The following is a 24017-nucleotide window of genomic DNA, read 5'->3' on the forward strand; positions in this document are numbered from 1 at the left end:
CGAGACGAGCACTCGAGCATCGGGAAAAGTTCGTCTCGAATAACGAGTACCCGAGCATTTTAGTGTTCGCTCATCTCTACTTCTGATCATTCTGGTGCACAATGCACTTTGTTTAGGAACAAAACAAAAATGACTGCAACAACAACTGTGATACATCTGGCCCACCGAATACCTTCTATAATGACTTGATAAGCTATAACTGCCTGCATAAAATGTGTAATAATTCTTCACCTCAGTCACAGTAGCTGTTATGGGTAATTCATTGCCCACTAGGTTAAGAAATGGTCAATAACTTTTCAATCGAAAATCGAAGAGGACAGATGATGTGAATAGGTTTAGTGCTTCCAGAGCACCTATAAATGGATACTTTATTTTTAAATGATGCACTGCGCCTTCTCATCCTGAATACATACATTTCCAAACAAACACTGTGTACATCTATCTACAGGTACAGATTTTTCCATTCAAAATTCTTAATTTTAACATAAACGTAGAGAGAAAGGTATCAAATAATAAAACACTTTTATCCAGCTGCTATCTACATGCAATAAATAAAAGGTAAGGAAAGAAAAACAAGATAAAAGGTACAGGACAGTATGTACAAATATCACCTGTGGGTGGAAATCTTCCTTGTAACTACCATGCCTCGCTACTTCTAAAATAAAACTTCAGTGCAACTAAATAGATTGTCATGTGTTCAATGAAGAGAACTAGCAGTTCTAATAACCTTCTTACATTTCTGTAATTTACTGTGTGGAGGTTTCATATCAACAAACTCACCAATATAAACATGACACTATATTGGACCCCGGGGGTATGAACATAACAGCCAGGGTATACTCACCTTTCTTCAGGGCTCCTGTGCAGCGCTGCGCTGTCCGTTACCGCTGGTCTCTGTATACAAAGGCTGAGCAATGATGTCCACAGTGTGCCCTCTACAACCTAATACAGACTGCAGTAAGAGGCTATAGCGGGTGCATGACTGTTGACATGACAACGCTGCTAAGAGTCCAGCAGTGACAGACCGCGTCACATTGGAGAGCCGGAGAAAGTCAAATATACCCTCTGTGATTAATTTAGGACAACCCCTTTAATGTTAAAATAAAATCAGAGACATTTATATTTGTGTCATTCAATAATCCTACATTTGTATGTGATGGTGCTGGAAAAAACAGTGGGGCAGATTTATCAAGCAGTCTGAAAGTCAGAATATTTCCAGTTGCCCATGGCAACCAATCACAGCTCCCCTTTAAAATATTCATGAGCACTGGTGAAATGAAAGCTGAGCTGTGATTGGTTGCCATGGGCAACTGGAAATATTCTGACTTTCAGACTGCTTGATAAATCTGCCCCAGTGTCTCAAAATTCATTTTCTTTCCATGGAGAGATGCTTGATAATGTCCATAACTTATAGTGCCACCTCATTGTGAAATATGTCTGTATAATCATACAAAAATCTGTATGTATCCAGGGGACATACAGGGGGCTATTACTATTTTGAGAACAGGTATCTCTTGACTCCATCCAGTGCTGTCTATAAGTGAGAAAAATGAATGTGAATATGACCTACTCTTATGGAAAATGCATCTATTAAAGGTAGAGGCAGGAGCAGATTAGGACTGCCCTGGGCTGTATGAAATTATAGCCCCTACAAGTCTGGAATTCACTTAATTAATTAATATAATACTAGAATCAAGCTTCTTGGGGAATGGAGGATGTGTATTGAGAGCAGGAACAAATGTAAGAGGATTTCATTGATGAAGGTCCTTCTCAGTATAAAATTTGGTGGGTGGTTTGGGTGGCCATGGGCCCCCTAGAAGGCTTGGGCCCTGGGCTACCGCCCAAACTGCCTATATGATAATCCACTATTGGGTACAGGTATTCTCTAGAATAAACAAAAAAATGCTTGGGAGTGGTTACAAAAAGGGTAGAGATGTAGTAACAGTAGAAATTAGAGTCTGCGATTTTTCTTAAGATAATAAATAAATTGATACTGAGTAGCACATAGATTTTTTTCCTATGACGTCGTGAACATAATTCTCCATAAGTCGGCCTGAAATAAAGACCTAAGAGCACTAGCATGCCATTTTCAGTGTTTTACATTTCATGTGTAGGGAAATAATTCAGTATTCTGTTATTTCACTTGGAAAATATGAATAAATTGACAACTGGGTGTCATCAGTTGTGGGCGAGCTCCATCAGTCTGTCCAATCAGTGCACCTATTTACAAAGGGAAAGTTATACCTAGTTGTCAGTTTATTCAAACTTATTCAGGACACAACAGAGATGTAAGATGATGTAAGAAGGCTACTGATTACATGCCTGGTCCTCTTAAAGATAAACCCTTTGCAGAACCTCTCAACTGATAAAAGCACATGTAGTCACCCCTTGGAAAATATTAGCTCAAAAATAGAAATGTTCATCCATCTCCCATCACGGAATCAGAATTAGAACAGAAAAGTCTACTTGTACTGCGCTCACGTTTTGAATATGAGATATCCAGACAGAGAAGTTCCCAGCGTGTTCTTTTTGATGGACCCTTGAAGTAGTTCAAACCAAACCTTCTCATTCTTCTTCAGCTCCACAACTGCAAACTGGTGCTTGAGGCTTTCTACTGGGTCAGTGCTGTGGTTGTGAAGAGCAATTCTGCGTAGTGCATTTATGACCAGATGTCCAAGTCCTTTACCAATACCAAAATCCACACTTATGGAGAAAGCGTAAACTCCATTGTATGGAGCCGTGAAGTGGCCATCTTCTGAGGGAAACACATCTCCATAATTGAAATGGATCTCATTAAACTTGATAATTTTTGCTCCTTCAGCACCATCTGAGAAACTTGCAGTGAATGCAACTAGAGGATCTAAAAGAGACAACATATTATAGAGGGTTATTTTAGACACTTTTTCAGTAAAGCACACAATATATTCTATTTTAGTTATGCTACATACACATCGGGGTTGTCTTACTCTTGGTTTTTCCCTATACAATGAAACCATCAAGAAAACCAGCAGTGGACTTCTTGGTATACAGCTAAAAAATGCTCAAAATAGTTTTTTGCATAATGTTTATCTCCTCGAATTGCATTGGTTGACTTTTGCATTACATGGGTTAAAGGAAATCAAACAACAAAATCCATCATGATAAACCAGGGACACTTTCTCATAGATCCAGCACCATAACTGTGGTAATCTTCTTATATTTGTTATCCATGGCCTCCTTCCTTCTAAAATCAACTTTTATAATTACTCTAATGAAAGGTTCCTAGGGGTGTTACCAGAAACCCTCCTTGCTGATGAGTCGCAGGCCCTAACGTTGTTCAAGGAGTACCCCCCTCCCCCTCACTGTGTGATTTAATTTCCTCTGCTGCAATGAATGGAAGGGGTTAGACAGTGTAACAGCATGTGAAGTTTCAGGGTTTTTGGTATTATCCCCAAAGCTCTTCTGCCTAATAGGCATAATTATAAAAGTTTATTTTACATAGGAGAAGGCCATGGATAACATTTCCTTTAAAAGCCACAGTAAAAATTACGGTCTTTTGTTTTAGTGAACTAAAACTTATGTAAAACATACATGGATAGGACTAAATTTGATTGGCTTTGTTAGTATTGTATACCCTTGGTGACTTCATCCCACTATGACAAAGCCCTTAAAGGTGAATCCAAAATGGAAAACACTTAAAAGAAGACATGATACAGAATGGTGACACTTAGGGACTGTATGTGGTAGTAATAAGGAGGGTGGGGTTAAAACATGGCTCAACATGATTAACATGTTGGTCTAATGTTACAATGAAAAAATGTATAATATTCTCAATGGACGTGTAATGATCGCCATACTAGGTTTTTTTAGCACTTTTCCTGACACCTATATTAGTACAGGCGGTTCCCTACTTAAGAACACCCGACTTACAGACGACTCCTAGTTACAAACGGACCTCTGGATGTTGGTAATTTACTGTACTATAGCCCTGGGCTACAATAGTCATCTATAACAATTATTACAGGTGTCTGCATTTCAAACTTTATTGATAATCCTGGTTCTCATGACAACCCAGCATTTTTAAAATCCAATATGGTGTGACCGGAGCTCTATATAGTCTTCAAGTCCCTTAATGTTCATCCAAATTCATATGCATTATGTGTACACCTTTCAATAAAATCGCTTGTCCTGTTGGACCATTAATATTCCAGACGGAAATAAGTCATCATCCAGACACAGAACCGCTCAAATATATTTCTAGTCCTTAAGATTCTCCTAGTAGCATATCCCACTATACAGAGAAAAAAATGCGGACATAGTGTAGACAGTTCCAAAAGTTCAGTAGTTTATTATAAAATCTACTCACATACGATCAGATAAAATTGCACAATATAAAATCCACGAGGACGTCAAGTCACTGCCCGACCCTGGGTTCCGCACCTTAGCTTCTTCTGGGGCATGCCCCAGAACCCAGGTGCGAACCCACTCGGCCTGGTTACACAACTCTCCAGGGCCAATAACTGGCAGCTTTGTATGGTCAAAACCGATGACAAATTCCCTTGATTTTCTTTGAATATTCATATGATATTCAGCGCAAAAGTAATAAAGATTCAGGCGGCTCTTGTAGGAGGTAGTCATTCCCATGCTTATTATGAAAAAATAAACAAGGAGAACTCCTGGCAAAATATAATATTGGGGAAGATGAATTATGCCTTCCCTGTCAGTTTTCTTTTGGAGAAATCACCAGATCTCCACCAGTTTATAGGAAATGGGCAGGGTGGCTTACAACCAACATTTCGCTCGGCACCCAGGGAGACTGTAAGTCCTGTACATGATTTGATAAAACCCTAGATACAATTACATAATGGACACACTGCTTATCTAGGTAAGGGTTAATCTATTGTATACATCTGATTGGTCCCTTGAGAGGCTGCTTCCTAATTGGACACTCTGCTATATTTGCCCCCCCCCCTTTGTGTATACATATGAATTCAATGTGTATGCTGCTTTAATTTCTGTCCTGCATTTTGATAAAGGGCCATACCCAAAATGTGTCAGTAAGGACTTTGTAAACTTCTTATAAAATATGTTTTTTTTATGTACAAATAAACCTAATTTATCATATTTGGGTTTACTACTACTATTATTTCGAATAACTGGTTAATATTCCTGGCTATTAGCGCCACAACTTTTGTCAAAAAATCTACATATTGATATCAAGTTCCTAGATTTTGGGACTTTTTGGGAAGTTCCTTCCTAGTGGCTGCTGCACTTTACCAGGATCCAACAATTCCATGCAGTAGGAATACCATCTACTTCCAGTACCCCGTTGTGGGGGAATTTGCCATAAGACAAGACGTCATAATGTGTTATGCCCATTGCAAGACCTCCACATTCTGTTTGTAGTCTTCCTTTAGATGTGTAACTTTTCATTGTCACGTAATTGCATTTTCACATTATCTGCAGCTTCCTGCCTTTGTTACTTGCAGGAGTTCCCACTTGCAGACCTCTTAAAATAGCATTTCATTTCTCAGCAGGATACAACTGTCCACCATTATTATGTACGGTTTATTTAGCACTAACATATTCTGCAGTTTTGAAAAGCACACCAAAGTGTCTAAAAACTTTTCTTAACTTGATGGGTTTATTTAAGAATTTTCAATTGTGGCATCTCATCCTGACACCGATCAAATCTGCAGTCCGGTATAAACACACAGTCGGAGACTATACAGTATATTGGTCAGAAGCTGCTGACTATTATTTCTTCAACAACTACTTAAAGGAAACCTACCATTTAGAATGGTAGGGGTAAGCTGTAAGTACCGAGCACCAGCTCAGGGTGAGCTGGTGCCGGTGCTTACTTTCGTTAGTGTTATAAACCGCGGTATCATGGTTTTAACACTTTTCAAACGTTAGAGCAGAAGGGGCTTCTTCTGCTCTAAAGTTTAAAAAGTGTTAAAACCGCGAAAAGTAAGTACCGGCAGCAGCTCACCCTGAGCTGGTGCTCGGTACTTACAGCTTACCCCTGCCATTCTAAATCGTAGGTTTCCTTTAAGTGGATTGTCTCCTATGCAACTGTCAGGAGAGTTTTTCCACCCTGATCTGGCACAAGCATGTGCATCACCAAGTAATGACATTCCCCATGGGGCCCATCTCTAAGATTTCTGTTGCAAAATTTTTAACTTATGAGCTTTTAAAAACTTATATTCTTATACAATTTGAGATGTGATTGATATGGCCCTCACTGTCGTCCCTGTCTTCCAGATAAATCTTGCTTTATTTAGTGCTCTTTGAATAAATAAGTTGGGGGCTCTTTAAATCAAAAAACAAACAGCAACCAATTGGAGCTTAGCTTTCGTGCTTTTAACTACTGTAGTGAATATATATATATGTAACTATTTTCTACATTATCAGATCAGGCCCAGGAAAGTACAAGTTAAAATAGAGAGCAAAAATTAAAAAGCCAAAGAACATACCTTGAGTGGGTAATCCTATTTCATCTGATTGCCAATTTTCTGCACTTTGTTTATTAGCTTGTTTTTTACTGTGTGGGTCTGATTCTTTTTGTCTTTTTTTCATTTTTTTATCAATGAATGACTGTAGCTTGGCAATGTCCAGAGGTATCTCTGAGGAAATGAGAGCTTCATAATTTCCAAATATCTTATGGAATAACTGCATGTGTTCATTATAAAGCTCTCTTAAGTTTTCAATGTCCAACTTCATGTAACTAATTGAGGTATCTAGTGGTTTCAAAGCATTTTCAATGGTTTCATTCTTGGAAGACTCCAGCTCATTTACTTTGACACGAAGTTGCTGAAGATCTTTTTTCAAGATGATAATATCATTGTAATCAGATTCATAAGCATGATTATCTCTAGATGCTTCATGATTCGGTTCCATATGTTCCAAACCACTACCATGGTAGGAGCCATCAACTGCTTTTCCTTGCTCAACATTTAAGGTGGAAAAGGAATCTGGGGAATTTTGGTTCCCATACTGCATCTCCAAAAACTGTAAACGTTCACTCAGGGAATCTGTATTCAGCAGGTGTTTTTCCAACACATGCAAAGTGGTGTTTAAAACTTCATGCATTTTTATAACAGTCATATACACAGCTTCTGGATTTTCTTCAGAGAGAAGTTCAAGAGCTTCTTCACCAAGGATAGCCTCCAATACCCTTTCATGTCTTATTGCATCTTCTAAAAGAGAGCGGAAAGAACTATCTAGATGTTTAATATGTTTGTGGATCTGGCTATTGTCCGTCCTAATCAAGTTCACTTCATCTGTGAGGTTTTTCATTTGCGTTTGCAGCTGAGAAGAGATCAGCATTAACTTTCGTCCTTGTTCTTGTTGAGCAGCAAGAGACTGACGGTTGAACTGTAATGCCTGAGCTAGGTCTTCTACTGAATGTTGCAGGTATGTCTTTGAACTTCCTTCTTTCTGTTTCACATCTTCTATTCCATATAAAACATCTCTAAATTGATTTGAGAAGTTCCTTTGTATTTCTTCTAGAGCAATTATGTCCATATTCATCTTGTGGCAGTCGCAATACTTGAATAACTCATCACTACCATTTTGTATATTAATAACAGAATCATTAAGTTCCATTACCTGCCTCAGGAGTAGATCTTTGATTTCTTCCATGATGAGGCTTTTCTCCATGAACTGAATCTGGACTTTCTCTGAGTTCTGCTTATACTCCGTACGAAGGTCCTTTAACCATCTCTCCAGAATATTAATATTTTCAAACGCTGCCTCTGACTCGGTTAATAAATCTTTAATCTGGTTCTCATGTTCCATAAGGGTTTCATTTACTTGATGACTTGCCATGGAGGTTACTTCTCCTTGTTTCGGGGAGCAAAGTAATGTGATATTCTGACCCAAATCTAAGAGATCATCTTGAATTTGTTCCTGTCCTCGACGGAGTTCTCCAATACTAAAGTTCAAGAAGGAATACTGTGAATGTTGAAACTTCAGATTCCGTTTTAACTTTACATCTGTATCAGCCTTTATCATGGTTAAGTTATGTTCGATCACAGTTTGTTGTGTGTGAAAGTTGTTCTCTATCTGTTGTTTCATCTGTTCAAGTTTGTCAACATTTTCCTGAATTTTTGACTCAAATTTGGTGCCTAGCTCATAAAGGTCTTTCTTCGGGACAGAATTTTCCAGGAATATATCCAATGTTCTTCTGTTAATTTCAACACTTTCTGAAAGATTCTTGACCATATTGTTAAGATTTTGTAGACTCTTGTTAAAACTGGTCCATATAGGGCTAAAATGAGCTTTAAGGAAATTTTCTACATGTGGCAGTACTACTTCACGGACAACACGGTCATCTATTTCTGCAACAGAAATATGCATTGTTAAAGTAATTTCACTGCAATACTTTGAAAATACAAATGAAAGTTGACCTAGGCCAAGCTTGAGTTGTGTGAAATGACAATCTTTAAAAAATGCTATGCCTGCCTGCGTACAAATCTATTGAATTTCTATTAGAGTTCTAAGAGTGCTCCAGATATCTCTCTGCCATTATATGCTGGGGTGGCAATTTGAGATCTAAGGATCTGAACAAACTGAAAAAAGGTTGTGCATAGAGCTAAAGACATACCGGTAATCGGCATGCCTTGAAATCAGGAGAGAATGTCTTGGTGGGAGAGACACCTCGTCAAGTTCACATCAATAGTAGACATTACCCCATGAACCACCTGATCTGTCATCAGAAAAGTAGCAAAAGTCACTCACACTGATAGATCCGGAGGCGGACTAAAATCTTTCAAAAACAATTGAACTGTATAATAAGGAACTGAGCCTTGCATGATATATTAGATTGAAAAAATCTGTTGCCTCCTTGTGTAAATCACTGTAGTGTACAAATAAATTTTCTACCAGATTAATAAAATTTCATCATACTGTATAAGGGATGACGCATCTGTACATAATATCTAAATTGCCATTACCTGAGTTTGTTGATTTCTTAGAAAAAATATTGGATTTAAAAGAAACCTAGCATCTCAGATCTACCTATTAAGGTAGATCCAGTAGCAGGTTCATCTAAAACATATCACAGGAGCCCTTTATAGGGGCCCCAGTGTCCTCTTTCGATCCTCCTATTATGGGATCTTCAGCTCTGCATAGACTATCTATGCAGAGATGGTGGCTGCACGTACTGGCTCCGAAGCCAGAGCTACTGTCCATGTGCTGTAGCTCGGCTTTGGAACCGAGTATGTGAAGCCAGAAGCTCGAGTGTGGGCAGCTACCTGGAGCTGCATGCTGAAGATATTGTAGGAGGATCGAAAGAGGATACTAGGGGGCAAGGAGCAGCTGTGTCATGTAGCTATAGCGCTGGCTACTCCATGGCCCTGTAACCTCTTTCACATATTTGCATATTAGGGCAATAAAACTTTTCAAAACTTAGCGCGCACTTTTGTATTAGCCCTTTAAACTTGAGATTATAGGGGAAAATGATAATAATGTCTTTGAGAATATATTAGATAGTTGTATAATATGTTTAGTTATATAATGTAGATATAGTTGTTTGTTACCTTGGATAAATCTGAAATTTGTATTTCTGACACTAGCAGACCACTGAAAATTTCCACAGTACATTTATTGCCCCCAGACCTTCAGCATACCTGACTGATTCTGACTATTCACCAGTGCTACACTTGCATTATTGCCCAGTACGTTCTGAAGATCCTGAAGATGGCTTGCAGCCTCATGAATATCATTTTGTATATCTTGCAATAGGTTTTCTTGACTTTCAACAGCTTTAATCATCTCAGTCACTTCTGAAAAACAGCCCAAAAGAATTGGAGGTGAAGAAATTCCAAAATAATGAAAAAGTTTTAAAATATGATCGAAGAAAAAATAAGGGGATGTTTCAGTTTTGATGATACCTTATCTTTCTGTAACCCACTAATACAGATCGCCTATCCTTAGTGAGGTGATCAATAAAGAAGTAAGAGAACACCCTTTTACCAAATGAAGGCTTTTTACTTTTGTAAGAATGAAAGAAAACAATAAAAAGTCATTGAAAAGTTATATGTACCTCATACAACTACCAATAAAAAAGTTATTTTTCAAAATGATAGTAAACCTTTTCAGTAGTTAATAATGTTAAATGGTTCATAAATTTGGTATTGGTGTAATCAAACGGCCTGCGATAAACATGGCAACCAGAAAACAATGGCAGATTCCTTTTTTTATTTAACCATGACTCTTCACACAATATTTTATTTGTATTCTTACTACTTACTATATTAAATGATGCCAATAGAGGATACATTTTCCTGAAAACAAGCCTTCACAAGGCTATATGAACAGTCCTTTAAAAAATAATAAATCTTAGATGTTGGGGATCAAAAAAAAAAGATAAAATGTTAAATTTTCTTTCAGGAAAGAACTTGTTCTTGTTTTGCATCATTCACTTTTTTTATTCTCATGTTACCTTCTTACTTTTGTATCATATAATATCAAACCAAAATCTGTTACTTAAAAAAAAAAGTTTCTTACCTGCGCTCACAGGAGCTTCTTCAGTTTTTTCAGAACTTGACATAAGGTCCACAGGTATATGAATAGCATTAGGATCTATAAATATAATTAAAAATAGTAGCTTGCTTGATTGTTTTCAGTTTAATAACAGGTCAACCCTTACAGTACTTTTCTTATACACAATAGGACACATTTGGGAGTCTGTTTAAGACACATTACGCAAAAAACAGTTTTTAGATATGTTTACGAATAGTGTGTCAAAGGTCTTTGCTAAGTGAGTGTGGTCTTACCTAAAAAGGGAGTGGTCTAAGTTTCACCAACAGAATAACTGCAAGACTAGGTCCCGTCTTGTTTAGCTGTGCACTTTTAAACACTTTTGATAAATTTGCCCCAAAATATATATTTTTTTGTCCTTATGGTAACAAACTTTTTTTTTTACACCATAATTGACATCTCCATAAAATTATTTGTTGAAATGAGAAAACCATTACGACAACAGGATTTGCTCTACCACTGATGAGCTTATTTACATGAAAATTGCACAAAAATAAAAGATCACTCGGATTCAACAGTATAGATATATTTTTACATTTATGCCGATTTGGGAGTTATAGATGCCTTTCAACAGGATATTAACCTGTATATATACTGTTTTATAAAGATTTTAACAATGCGTACATAATAAAATATATTATTATAAAAATATTGACATTCAAATACTAAGAAAAAATTGAGCCCCGTAATAAAGTTTAGTATGGGGCCTGGATGAAACAGCAATGTGATGTGAATGCCAAGATAGAACTTTAAAGGAATCAAACATGGAGAGCTTTTCTATAACAATTGCCTCTCCACTGGGGGGCACCTCACTTAAGAATTTGAGCAGCAGTGATGTGAAGCGATCTATTCTTACCAGCATAATCACAGGAGGATCCAGTATATCCAGGACAACATTTCCATTCCAAACTGGTTACAAACTTCCTTTTGAGTTCATAAATAGGTTTTTGTGCCAGCCGGTACCTAGAAAAATGGTATTATAGGCATTTTAATTTTTCAAATAGAGAAAGCAGAGGCAAAATTCATGAAGGTTGGGCAGGTGATTGGCCTTGGTGACCAACCATAAGATGAAGACCCTTGCACACATGTTCTGGGGAACTATATCCGGCTACACGTTGCCATAGAAACCTATAGTGCAGGGCTACGGAAAGGTGAGCACACACGTGTGTCAATCTACCGTCACCGGAAAAAAGATAGAGTAAGCTCTATGTTTCCCCGTACGTACTGCCAGGCACCTTAAAGAACGAGGTGAGCAGCGCACATCTCACCGCCTCTCCAGCCTAACATGCGCTTCACCCTGGGGTCACGGCCTTTGGCGTAGCACACATTCATGTGAAAGTAGCCTTTGTTGGAGGGACGTTAAGTGAAATTAAACATAGAATATTGAACTTCAGTGTTAACGGGTTGTCCAAATGCTAGTAGGCAAAGAGCTTACAGTTTCATGGCTTTAACATGAGATTTGTCCATTTAAGTACACAAGTAAGTCCTAGTTCTTCATAAGATATGAATCTCAAAAGGCCCTATAGCTTTTCTGCATACCAGGGTATATATCAATGTATGGTTAGACAAAGGGGCACATTTACTTACATTGTCGCTGGAGTTCACCGAAAGTGCATTGTCAGATGATAATGCACTGTGCCGCAATTCACTAAGATCCCCTAAATTATGTCACATGGAAGCCAGCGCAGCTGCGCCACAAAAGGATCACGTGCACCAAAATCCCAGCGCAGACACTTCTTAAATGCCTGTGCAAACCGTGTAAGTCCGACGAAAGAGCAGCGTGTGACCCTTAGTAAGTGAGCCCCTAAGTGTCTACTTATGAAGATCATTGACACTGTGATTGCTTCAAACCACACCAAGCAATCCTGAAAGAGCCCAGTAAGAATCCCATTGTAACAGCAAAGGCCTACAGAAGACTATATGAGCTACAAAAACCTCTTTCCATGTGTCAACTTTAAGGAAATCACTGACCAAAAATTATATAAATAGAAAGATAATCCAAAGAAAGACACAACTGCCCAAATAATAATTTAGCACATCTCAAGGTTTTCTGGGAATATGTTTAATAGATTAAGAAAAAAAGTGTGAACCCAAGCCTTCTACCAACTGTATGGAAGAAGGGAGGGATCATCAGGGTTTAGGGGGGTCTAAAAGTTCTTTAGGGCCTGAGTATCTAGTGGTCACATAAAAGACAAAAAAACAATTTCTTAAATCCAAAAATTTTTTTTGTGGCTTTGTACATATGTTTTTGTGTGATGTTTCAACTTGGAGTTTTTATCAAACACTGTAACAAAAATATCAGAATATGGAAACATAATGAGGAAGCAAAACATAGATGTTCATATAATCACAGCAGAACATTAAGATATGATGGCTACATATGGCTTATACACGTGACCAAAAAATATGCCATATGTATCCTAATGCATTAATATCTATCATTAATGCTTTGTATCCTAAAGTACTAATATCTTAATGCTCTGTTTTGATTATATGGGCGTCTATGTTTTGCTTCCTCTTTAATGTTTGTGTATTCTCATATTTTTTTACCAAAGTGTTTGATGAAGTGGAAACGTCACACAAATATATGTACAAAGCTGCAATAAAACATTTTTCGGATTTAAGCAAGTTATTTTTTTAAATCAACATTTTTTGATTACTAAGGGGGTCGTATCGCTTCCCTAAGTTTCATCTACCACTACAAGGAGTGTGACATAGGAATAATTAACATCTCAAGTGGAAGATACTTTGCATCTCCTACAAAACAATGAACCCAAAGGTAAATTAACTAAGGAATGGATGAAAAAGATTTGTGTTTTAGAAAGTAAATTCTGACCTTCACCCTGTTGTGATCGTTGGTATGACCTAAAAAAAAGGTTAAGCACACAAAACATCTCAGAACTGAAACACATTTACAACAAATTTCTCCTAAATGTAGTGTAAATTTTATTTGTAACTACAGGAAATGTTTGGAGCTCTTATCAGTTCTGGAAAAAATAACGTACAGAGATGCAACTGGTGTATGCCTTTTCTTTAGCCCAGAAAGTTGCATGTCTCTAATAATCTTAATTTTTTTATGGCGAAGATTTTGCAGTTACCGAAATTTTTTGGGCTCAAAAAGCACACAAGTTGTGCTGTATTCCCCTTTTATTTTACATAATAAATTAAACAAATATTTTGGATACTCACATAGTTTTCTGACAGTCAGGGGTTCCATTGGGACATGGCTGTTCAGACCGTATTACGTACTTCTCAGTTTTGCAGACATCCACATAGGTCACAATTTGTTTGCGCACAAAAGAACACCATTTTCTAAAGACACAAAAAATTATTAAAATGTTCATTGTCACAATGTTAAATGAAAAAGCTTTCATGACTTATTGTCAACACTATTTTATAGTGCCAAGCTTCATCAATTCTCCCCAATGTCTCTTAGGCCTCACGCAAGTGACAGTATGGTCTTTTCTGTTCCGTATATATGGCCTTATTGTGGCCATAAATAAGGGACGTACTACAACCGAATGGCAACGTATTGAACCGTTGGGCACTGTATCTGTAATGTATCCATATAAAACACAGTGGGCTGCCAGATGATGAATGGCTGACTATTGGCTGGCTGACAGAATGCACCTCCCACTGGTTCTGGATACTGAACGTATATACAGCAGCACAGCCATATGCAGCACGTATTTAGCCCGTATTTTATATTTATATGACTTCAACGGGCTGTACAGAGTGGAAATACAGTGAAGAATAGGACATGCTCCATATTTTTAGATGTCCCGCTCACAGTACGGTACGGTGGACAATACGACCATGTACATCGATGACCATATTGCCCATTGGAATGCATGGGGCCAAATGCCATCCGTATATGCGGATGTTTCAATACGTTCTCTACATGCTCTTTTTCATGGGGCCTTAGGCTGCATTCCCATGACCCAATGAAAATGGCCATATGCTATCTGTATCATATGTTTTTTTTTTTGTGGGTTACATACGGCCACATTAATTTAAACGGACAATACTTCCAACGATTTATATTGCCGTTGTTAACATCGCACCATACCGTATACTAGTCGTATAAAAATATAAAGCATATACTTTTTTTTCTCCTGTATTTCTGTATATCAGTTCCTTAGAAGTCTATGTGGATGTATAAATATGGGTTAAATTTGTGCTGCATATGGATAAAGAAATGTCACGTATATATACCGTCTCATACAGGATGGAAATAAGGGACTGGAGAAATCAAATGTTCGTGTGAATGCAGCTGTGTTTGGTACATGGACTCGAACCTATGTGCTGGACAGATCCCATGGACAGAGCAAAATACAGTGGATGGGAGTGCTTGCATCCAGAGCTGTTACTAGCAGATGCCCCGGAATGGCAAATTTTGTAGGTCCTCCACCCCTACACAGAATAATCTGGCCCTGTGTGCACAGTGAGTTCCCTGTAACTGGGAAGGACAAATGGTTTTCTGTGATTTGAGGTCCCATCTCCTCAATGGGGCCCCCTGAACACACTCACACTAAACCCCCCTTGATAGTGGCACTACTTGCAGCATAGAGAAATTTTATCTAAGGCTTCCCTGTCTTCTGGTCAAACAGCAGTGCAAAAACCAAAACAACTGTCTAGTTGGCGCTGACGTCCGGTTGGTAGACAATGAAAATTAATGGCCAAGCAGGAACCCATTATTTAGACTGGAATCCCTGTTCTTCTAATTGCTTGGGGTCCCAGCTGTGGGACCCTCACCATTTTGAGAGTTATACCCTGTGGATTGGGGATAGCTTTTGAAGTTGTGACAACCCCTTTGACTATGTATCTATAAAGACATCAGGGCTACTTGAAAACTTGGTCAAGAGGTTATACTTAATAAATCCTTGTACTTCGCCATCCACCCACTCAGAGCTATTAGTATGCCTGCTAAAGAAACAATGTAAGGAAATGGGGACTTTTTGGAGGTCATTGTATGTTTATGATTACATTCATGTCTTCATAGTTCCCAGCAACTTACCAGAATACTGACTTAGTGACATAAGAGCTTCATTTAAAACTGGGGAGTGTGCCAATTCCCACAAAAAAACTCATGTCACAACCAGTTTCTGGTTTCAATTATTTTCTTTTGGAGAAAGTGTAAACTTGGGGGGGTTTATGATACTGGAAATTTCTCATGTTGTACACACTAGAAATAAATTGTTGCAAATGGATGGAAATGTATGCATGAAAGATAGTAATATTATTAACCTTCTCCACAACCAGGAACTGCATTGAGTTGTTGGGTCTATTTCAGAATACTGTACTTAAGTTTATTGAGAGGAATTTATTCACACACAGGAAATGCAACTTCTCAACTCATTATGCCAAGCAGGGGGGTGTCGTGTGTACGAGGCTGGGGACGCCACACATATTAAGTATAGCTTGCACCAGTCCTGTCTGGCATAGAATTAATCAGGGTACAGGAGCCTCTTAATATATCCGGCATGATGTGTGCTACTGGGGAAATATCAAGGGCTGGCGCATGAAATCACTGCTGCTAATTTGAGCACTTAGTTTTGGCTTTTTAATGTCAGTTTGGTGGCCCTGGACTGGAGTAGATGAAGCACCTAACCAGAGAGAACCTAATTAAAGGTGCTAAACCTATTATAAACATTACATTCAAGGAAATCTACCATCAAAACCCAGCACAGATAAACCAGGGACACTTACTCATTGTTCAAGGCACTGTCACTGTGGTAATCTTATTTCCTTATTTGTCATACTTAGCCTCAGACCTTCTAAAATCGACTTATACAATTATGCTAATGAGCTAGAAGGAATACCCTTGCCCCTCTGTCCTCTTCTGTTTCAGGTCCTTCCCCATCTTCCTCAGCACTCATGCAGTGAGTCATTCACAGTGTATTAGTCCTTAATTTATATATAATCATCACGTAGGGATCATCATAGCTGCCTACTGTTCCCAGTAAGAGACAAAAAGTCATTGCCATTCAGTCCCATAATTAAATGGGCATCCCAGGTAATATAACACTGTTAGTATTACTAGCAGACTGTCTATTAGACCCTGCCTGCAGCAGAATCTAAAAGGCAAATGGAGAGGATAGACCTGGATGTCCTCCATTTCAAACGGTACCCCTTGAACACAGGCAACATGTTATAAAGCAGTGGGTTATGGACTAGGGTCGGCATGTTATAGAGCAAAAGGAGCTGAGCAGGAATCCGCAGGAATCATGTTACAGGAGAAGGTGAGTAAATTTCTATACAGTGTTTTTGGGAAGCGATTAAGTCTAAATTATTAAAGATCCCTGCTTATTCTGGGTTTAGAAATCCAGTAGTCTGTCCTATTAATGACTGCAGATAGTTATGTATATACACACACAAGGAAAACAAAAAAAAGTTTGTGGTAGACAATTACAAGCCATTTCTAGTTTTAGACTCTCTAGCAGCAGCCATTTATTATACCCACATTTTTTTTTAAAGGAGAGGATACAAGGATACAGAGAACACAGTTGTTCTGGCATACAAAGAATAAAAGCATTTTACTTGATTTTATGCTTGGCAAATGCCATCTGGAAAGATTCATCATGTACAGGATGGCAGCAGTGAGAACGGATTAGGGGATAGAGATAATATCCAGAAGGTTTAGTAAAGAAATAAATATGACTGATAAAAAATTCCAGAAAAATTCTATACAGTAAAACACCTCCATGAAGAACACCTTTAATTAAAGACCTTTATGGCTTTACCATTAAAATTTACATGATTTTTTTTAAAAATCGCTTGATGAAACAATTTTCAAAAAACCTGCAAACAAAAGATTTTTTCACTTTCTATGTGTGATGTAAAGTGCATATTTTAGAATCTACGGGTGACAAATGTCTGCTTTGTTATTGGATAATGAGTTATGAAGGTTCTACAGTTAAATCATTATTTATGAGAAAGATAAAAAACAATGGAGTCCCATGCCATGAAGTTGTCATGGGACATTTATTATAGATATATATTACCTAATTAATTGTCAAACACAGTTATGAGTTCCTGACTCTTAAAATAACTTTGAGTCTTCAGATTTTCTTTGCCAATTGTAGATGGCAAAACAATGTGTTGTTAATAAGGGCATATATTCAGCAACTGTATCCGGATAGTAAAAAAGTAATTAGCTGATCTCATGGAATCCTAAAGTAGGAACACAAATTTACTAAAGGAAAATCTTCATCATATCTTGAAGTCTTTTCCGGCCGAAGCAATATATTGCAATCATGTAGAAAAGCCTTCATTGTTCCCACTTCCCGTTACTTCTTCTGACAAGGGCAAGAACACTACTTGGTTTGATCAGCTTCCAGATTTAGCATAGGATATACCAAACCCATAATATTAATATGAATTCCAACCAAATGAAACAAACACACATACTTAAAAAATAAAACAGAGGTGAGACAATAAGGGCGTTCCCATGACTTGCCAAGTTTTTTGTAACTTAAGCTCTGCCTGCCCAAACATTACCATCCTTAACAGCAGATGTCGGAAGTGTGGTTGATGTGGTTGTGTTATGGTTATTTGATAATACCCAACATCAATATTTTCAAAGATTACTGTGCCAACAGTGTTTTTTTAATAATGGAAACGAGTTATCCGTATATGCAAAACTTACACTTAATTTTTTTTTTTTTATACAAGGCTTGGGGGGGATTGTAAAACTAATAAGAAGCATATACTCACCTCCTCCGGCACTCCCATTCTCCTACAGTGGTTCTCATCAATACTGTGTCTCTGTTTGTATACAGAGGCCAGCATTCCCCTCCTTACCACCGGCACAAGCTCGCTATCGCATGTGGCCTGGAAGTGACTGGAGGCACTGTGGGAGAATGGGAGCGCCAGAGGAGGTGAGTATATGCTTGTTATTTTTACAGCCCCCCAGCCTTGTAAGTCCCGAACAAACCTTTTAAACTATGGGAGAATGAAGGGGGCCGTGCTGGGTTCCAGAGCTGGTCAGCCTGGGGCGCTCCTGTCCGGTGCTAGCATACTGGTGCAGGCTGTTGTACAGCACTAAATCAAGCAGTACCTGGTCTAGAATTGTCTCTGTTATCAAAACAATGGGAGGGATGGGGTTTACATAAAGCACTGGCTCATGGTACCAAGCACACAATACATCCCCGCTTTATTTTTAATAATTGAATGAATAATTAGTTATCACCTGTGGTATTAATAGCAATGGTAGAGGTCATAATTATGAGATTAGTTGGGATCCCTTCTATACAGCCACTCAACAGGGCAATGAAAACAGTGGTAGTAACCTCTGTTGCAGTGGTGGATCAGACCATTGTGCAGTTGGATTTGCACACTGATAAGCCCTTTAGAGTTGCCAAGGTTACATACATTATTTAATTCTAAACTGTCCTAAGACAGAAAAAAACTCATTGCTCAGATCTAAAAGTTACCATGTATTCAATGTAATTTTTAACCAAAGTAAATATTTTAGTGAGTTGCCACTCAATTATGTAGAAGCTATCTGCACGTCTAAAAAGTCATACATTTTTCTAAATTAAGGACTATTATTCAGGTAGTTGTTATTGAATGAAATATAATGGTGTATCTCTGCAGCGATTACACGCCATCAACACAGTGGGGCACATTTACTTACCCGTCCTGCTGCGTCCGCCGATCCGGAATGTCCGACAAGGATTTGGAGCTGCCGCGATTCACTTACAGCGTGCACCCGATTTCTTGAATGTGTCACGTCCCCGTTCAGGTCCGTCGGAGTTCACCACCTTCTTGTATGTGAGTGCTGATCTTGCGACACAATTTTAAATTCCGCAGTTTGTCTGAATCGGTCGTGTTGTCCGACGGCCACGCCCCCCGATTTGTGTTGCATGAAAGCCGGCGCCGATGCTCCACAATCTGATCACATGGGACAAGTGTGATTCAGCACAGAACAGAAATAGTCGGGGAACCCAACAGAATCACTGTCCGCTGACACTTAGTAAATGTGCGCCAGTACCTTCACGTGAACGATTTTTAAAACTCCCTCCCTAGAAGTCACCCTCCCCCTGACATGTTTCGATGGAACACCAGTGTCATCATGGGATCGGGGCTACTGAAGGCTTCCTAAAAGAGGCACCAATGGGAAACCTTTTATGGCTTTACACCATTACGCCAGAAATATCAAGCTGGTACACTAAATCTATTTGCTCAATCTCCACCTGTATATATCCCTGGAATCCTCTAAACCCTTTAAAATTTACCCTCTGGCTACTTATAAGTAAAAAAAAAAAACACTGAATAGTACAATATATTTTTTCAAGTTTACATTTACATGATTAAGGTTAAATCTCAACATAGAACTTATATTTTATGGATTTTCCTCGAAAATGAAAATGAAATGAATGGATATTTGTTTGGAAATGTATTCTCTTCTAGGATCTTCATGCATCTTAACATAACACACAAGGAATGCATTGATTTGCAGTTTTATTGAATTGGCCACTATATTCCTTTGTTGGCCGACTTACAGACTGGGCACCAGTAATAAAAGAGGAGCCTGTTATGGTTGGCAATGGGGGGCCCCAAGTATGTTACAGGTGTCATGCTACCATAGCAACAAGAATACCTCCTAGTATCCATGGGAATTTGTGAAAAGTAGAGCTAATGTAAACTAGTTTATTATGGATAACTAAAAGTTAAAAAATCAAATATCCTAAATATCCTTTGATTAGCTACATTTCCCTTTATAGGGTTCATATAACATATGATGGGAAATGCTTTCCATCTAGCAAATAACCAAATGTATTTATCTTGTATGGTACAGTTTTTGATTTACTTTTAAACTATTTGTAAGACATGTTTCTCATAGCAGGTGCATGGATGAATTCAGATCAACTGTGGATACGATGGTCAGCATCACAGTGTATCACTATCTTTAAAGGGATTGCCTCTGCGTCTCCAACAGACAAGGGTTAAAGGAAGTCTTCCAGATGGATGCAGTGCTTCTGAACCAAGCACAATTACATTCTTCTTTTGACTTCTAACAGCTTAGTTTTTGAGAAAACAGCTTTTAAAATTACGCAAATGAGCTTCAGGGGCTCCTGGCTATGACACAGAAACCCCTTCCGACTCCATTGTCTACTAATTATTTACACCTACATTCGGTTCTTTGGCTGGGAAGCATAGCGAGGAGATAGGTCGAATGAAGGATTAAATTATTAGCTAATTTACATAATGTTGGAAGATGGTTTTCTCAAAAATTAAGCAATTACAATTAAAAAGAAGAATTGGTTCTGTTTCAGAAGGCACATCCCAGCATGTAAGTGTGCTTGGTTTATCTGCACCCATATGGTCGTTTTTTCTTTTAAGTGTATGATCACCTTTATAGATGATAAAAACTTCGATGTGTGCATCCTATGAGAATGGAGTCATGATAAACACTATGGGGCAGATTTATCAAGCTGTCTGAAAGTCAGAATATTTCTAGTTGCCCATGGCAACCAATCACAGCTCCCCTTTAAAATATTCATGAGCACTGGTAAAATGAAAGCTGAGCTGTGATTGGTTGCCATGGGCAACTAAGAATATTCTGACTTTCAGACACTTGATAAATCTACCCCTATGTGTGATCCTTATTCTATTCACTTCCGTAGGACTGCCATTACTGTAATTTCACATATCACATATACAGTAATTGGTTGTCTACTTTTCCTGGCACCATTTTTTGGACTCTCAGTGATCATTCATTTCCAAATATTGGGGGGCAATTGTTAATTGTGGGAGGACATTAAAAATCATAGTAGCAAACCTCAGTATTTAAGCGATTTTCACTGAGGGAAATGATTGCAGAATTTACCTCACAGGTTCCTCAAGCATCAGAAATCAGGTGTTTTCTAATTCATTTTTTGCTATGATTTTGCTGTGGCAGGTAGACAGAGCTCAATAGATTTCGGAATTGATTTTATTTCACAACGTGTGTATAGGATTTGGATAATTCCTCTACTCTACAATTTACACTATATTACGCAGCAGATTTTCCACACGAAAATTTCTACCAAAAAAGTGGTGGTCCTCACATTTTGAATAAGGTTCAGTTTTTATCAATTTCAGCAGCAAATATCAGCATTATAAATTCTATCCCTTCTCCTGAATGGCAAATTTATCTAGTTTTGGAAAGTTATAAGACTCATTCCCTCTTACTGATATACTGCATGTAACAGAATCTAATCTACCAAGGACATATAGTAGTTACATGACTGAATTATTTTTAAGAATGTTACTTACCCTCTTTTTGGTTTAAGAGGCTCTGTTTGTGGAGACTGTGTCCCCTTGGTTTCTGATGAAGTGGGGTTTGGTTTATGTACATGCCTATGATGTGGAACATTCCCCTTGTCAGTGGACTCTTCTTGCCCGGGCAATCCATGAGCGAAGGTTGATACCCCATGAACTTCAAAAATTGAGCCTATAGGAGAAGATCCAGCAGAGTAGATGTGTGTCTTTGCCAATGTAGAAGAGGCCAAAATCATCAGTCCCAGGCAACATATTGTCACATAGAGCTTCTCTGCCATAGTTCTGTCTTCTCCTCAGAAATCCACTTGAACTTCCAAGTGCTGGAACTGAATGACTTTGTGAAGCCCCTTTGAACTGCTTAGAAGTTTAAAACTAGGGGTGGGGGAACTTTTTAACAAAGAACGGAAAAAACGTACAATCCCTCCCAGCCACTGTGGAAATGTGAAAGGTCAGCAGACAATGTGAAGGCCTGTTCCTGTGTAGTGAGCACAAAACGTAGTGAAGAGAGCCTGGAGAAGGAAAAAAAAGGAATATTTTTCCAAGGAAGCTGCACTGCTCGTTGGCAGGCTTCACTGAGCTACTGCTCTCAGGAACACAGTCTTATCAGCCCCTATGCCTGCTCTGTGTAAAACTGACCTGTTAGTGGGAGGAAAAGGATGTTAGTTCAAGACAGAGCAAATATTGTAAAGTTTACATAGCGTTTCCTCAAAACCAGTACATATATATTGCCATTTATACTTCACATTAAATCATCCCGAAATAATCTAAACACTATAAAATAAATAACATTAGTGCATTTAGAATTGCCATCTGGACTTACAACAAATGTATACATGTGCAGGAATATGGTGAAAGGGCAAATAATCCAAACCGAATTACATAAGTACAGCACTATTGTTTAGATTAAGATTTTATGTTTCGATACGACAGATACATGGCTGTGAGGAATGTTAGATTCCCTATACTTGACCTGGAGAATACAGATTGAATTACAGTAGCCTGGATCTGTAGATATTTGACAAATAAGAAACATTTATTTCTGCTATACTGTGAATCATATGTTTATATATGGAGGCTTCCGGATTATCCCACAACAGATAATGTTGAGAATGAAATGATTTGTTTTGTTAAAATTTATCATGACTAAACTTTTGTTTTAACTGTGCTTAGCAGCACAGGACTGTTTCCTCTCTCTCCCATAAAAACACAGAAAGAATTGGACAACCGAGAAAGCACATTTATGGTAGAGGTTAAAGGATATATCTCTTGGCCAAAAAGCTTCGGATGTTGGCTTTTAAATGTATTTGGACACCTCAGAGGATCATTCATCCACCTCACTAACTCCAGCACTTGGCATCCTTTAGTAAGAGCTTACCAGTGATCCCACCATTGTTTTGTAGATTTTGATTTGTAAAGCGCTACGGAATTTGATGGCGCTATATAAATAAAGATTATTATTATTATTAGCTTTAGCATCCAGGATACTAAAAAGGCTACTGTTGGGTGGTGCCCGCTTCTCCCCCGTGGCACCTATTTAAGGGTAAAGGTTACCCAACCTGAACTTGAACTTCTTCTGCCCTTGTATCATATTCGTGTGAGGTCAGATGACGGTAGAAAAGACAGTCCAAGCCTCAATCACGAGCAGGAATAAGACTATTTAAACCATGTAGTAAACCATGATAAAGCCAGGAGGAAAAATTATATAATGTCAGAGAAATTTCTGTACTAAATAAGGGTTCTAGATAATCTGCATATGCTGCACAACTATATTAAATCAGACTAGTGAAACAGAGCAGTGTCTTGTGCTATATATGGAAGTGTGTTCCATTACTTTGGCATTTGATGCAGCCAAAACCAAGCCACTCGAGTACTAAACAATGAAATACTGAAAGAATTTTTTGTATTTGGATTCAGTAAGTAACCAAAATTGATAATGACAGCAGCGCAGCAGGATCTTCCTGCCCTGCATGCCATGGCCCCTTTAGGCTGAAGTAGCATGGGGAGGGGCAGAAAATTTGCCCTTTATGCGGCCCTGAAACTTGCAGTTTTGTTGAGTTTCAAAATACAGTTGGGGTCCATTGGGGTCATAAGATAATTAAGATGCATCTGCATTGCGGCTATAAAAGTTTTCCATTCAGATCAGACAGATGTAGTTTGATGGTTGAACAAGTATTGAATAAATGATCCATAAATAACTATTTGAACAACTTGGCATCTATATTTTA

The 24017-nt window shown here is 38.2% G+C and overlaps 1 protein-coding gene across 1 annotated transcript; it reads right to left on the bottom strand.

Annotated features, from left to right (window-relative positions):
• Window positions 1-330: 330 nt before the first annotated feature.
• MMRN2 (multimerin 2) lies at window positions 331-22346 on the bottom strand. The gene is made up of 7 exons (XM_072129378.1): window positions 21787-22346; window positions 13714-13836; window positions 11381-11487; window positions 10492-10566; window positions 9612-9767; window positions 6456-8321; window positions 331-2860 (listed from the first exon to the last, which is right to left on the bottom strand). Exons 1-7 carry the CDS (start codon window positions 22068-22070, stop codon window positions 2478-2480), a joined length of 2994 nt encoding a protein of 997 aa, XP_071985479.1. The 5' UTR covers window positions 22071-22346; the 3' UTR covers window positions 331-2477.
• Between the last annotated feature and the right edge of the window lie 1671 nt (window positions 22347-24017).

This window comes from Engystomops pustulosus, chromosome 11 (genome assembly GCF_040894005.1).
Source record: "Engystomops pustulosus chromosome 11, aEngPut4.maternal, whole genome shotgun sequence".
In the NCBI taxonomy this organism is placed as follows: domain Eukaryota; kingdom Metazoa; phylum Chordata; class Amphibia; order Anura; family Leptodactylidae; genus Engystomops; species Engystomops pustulosus.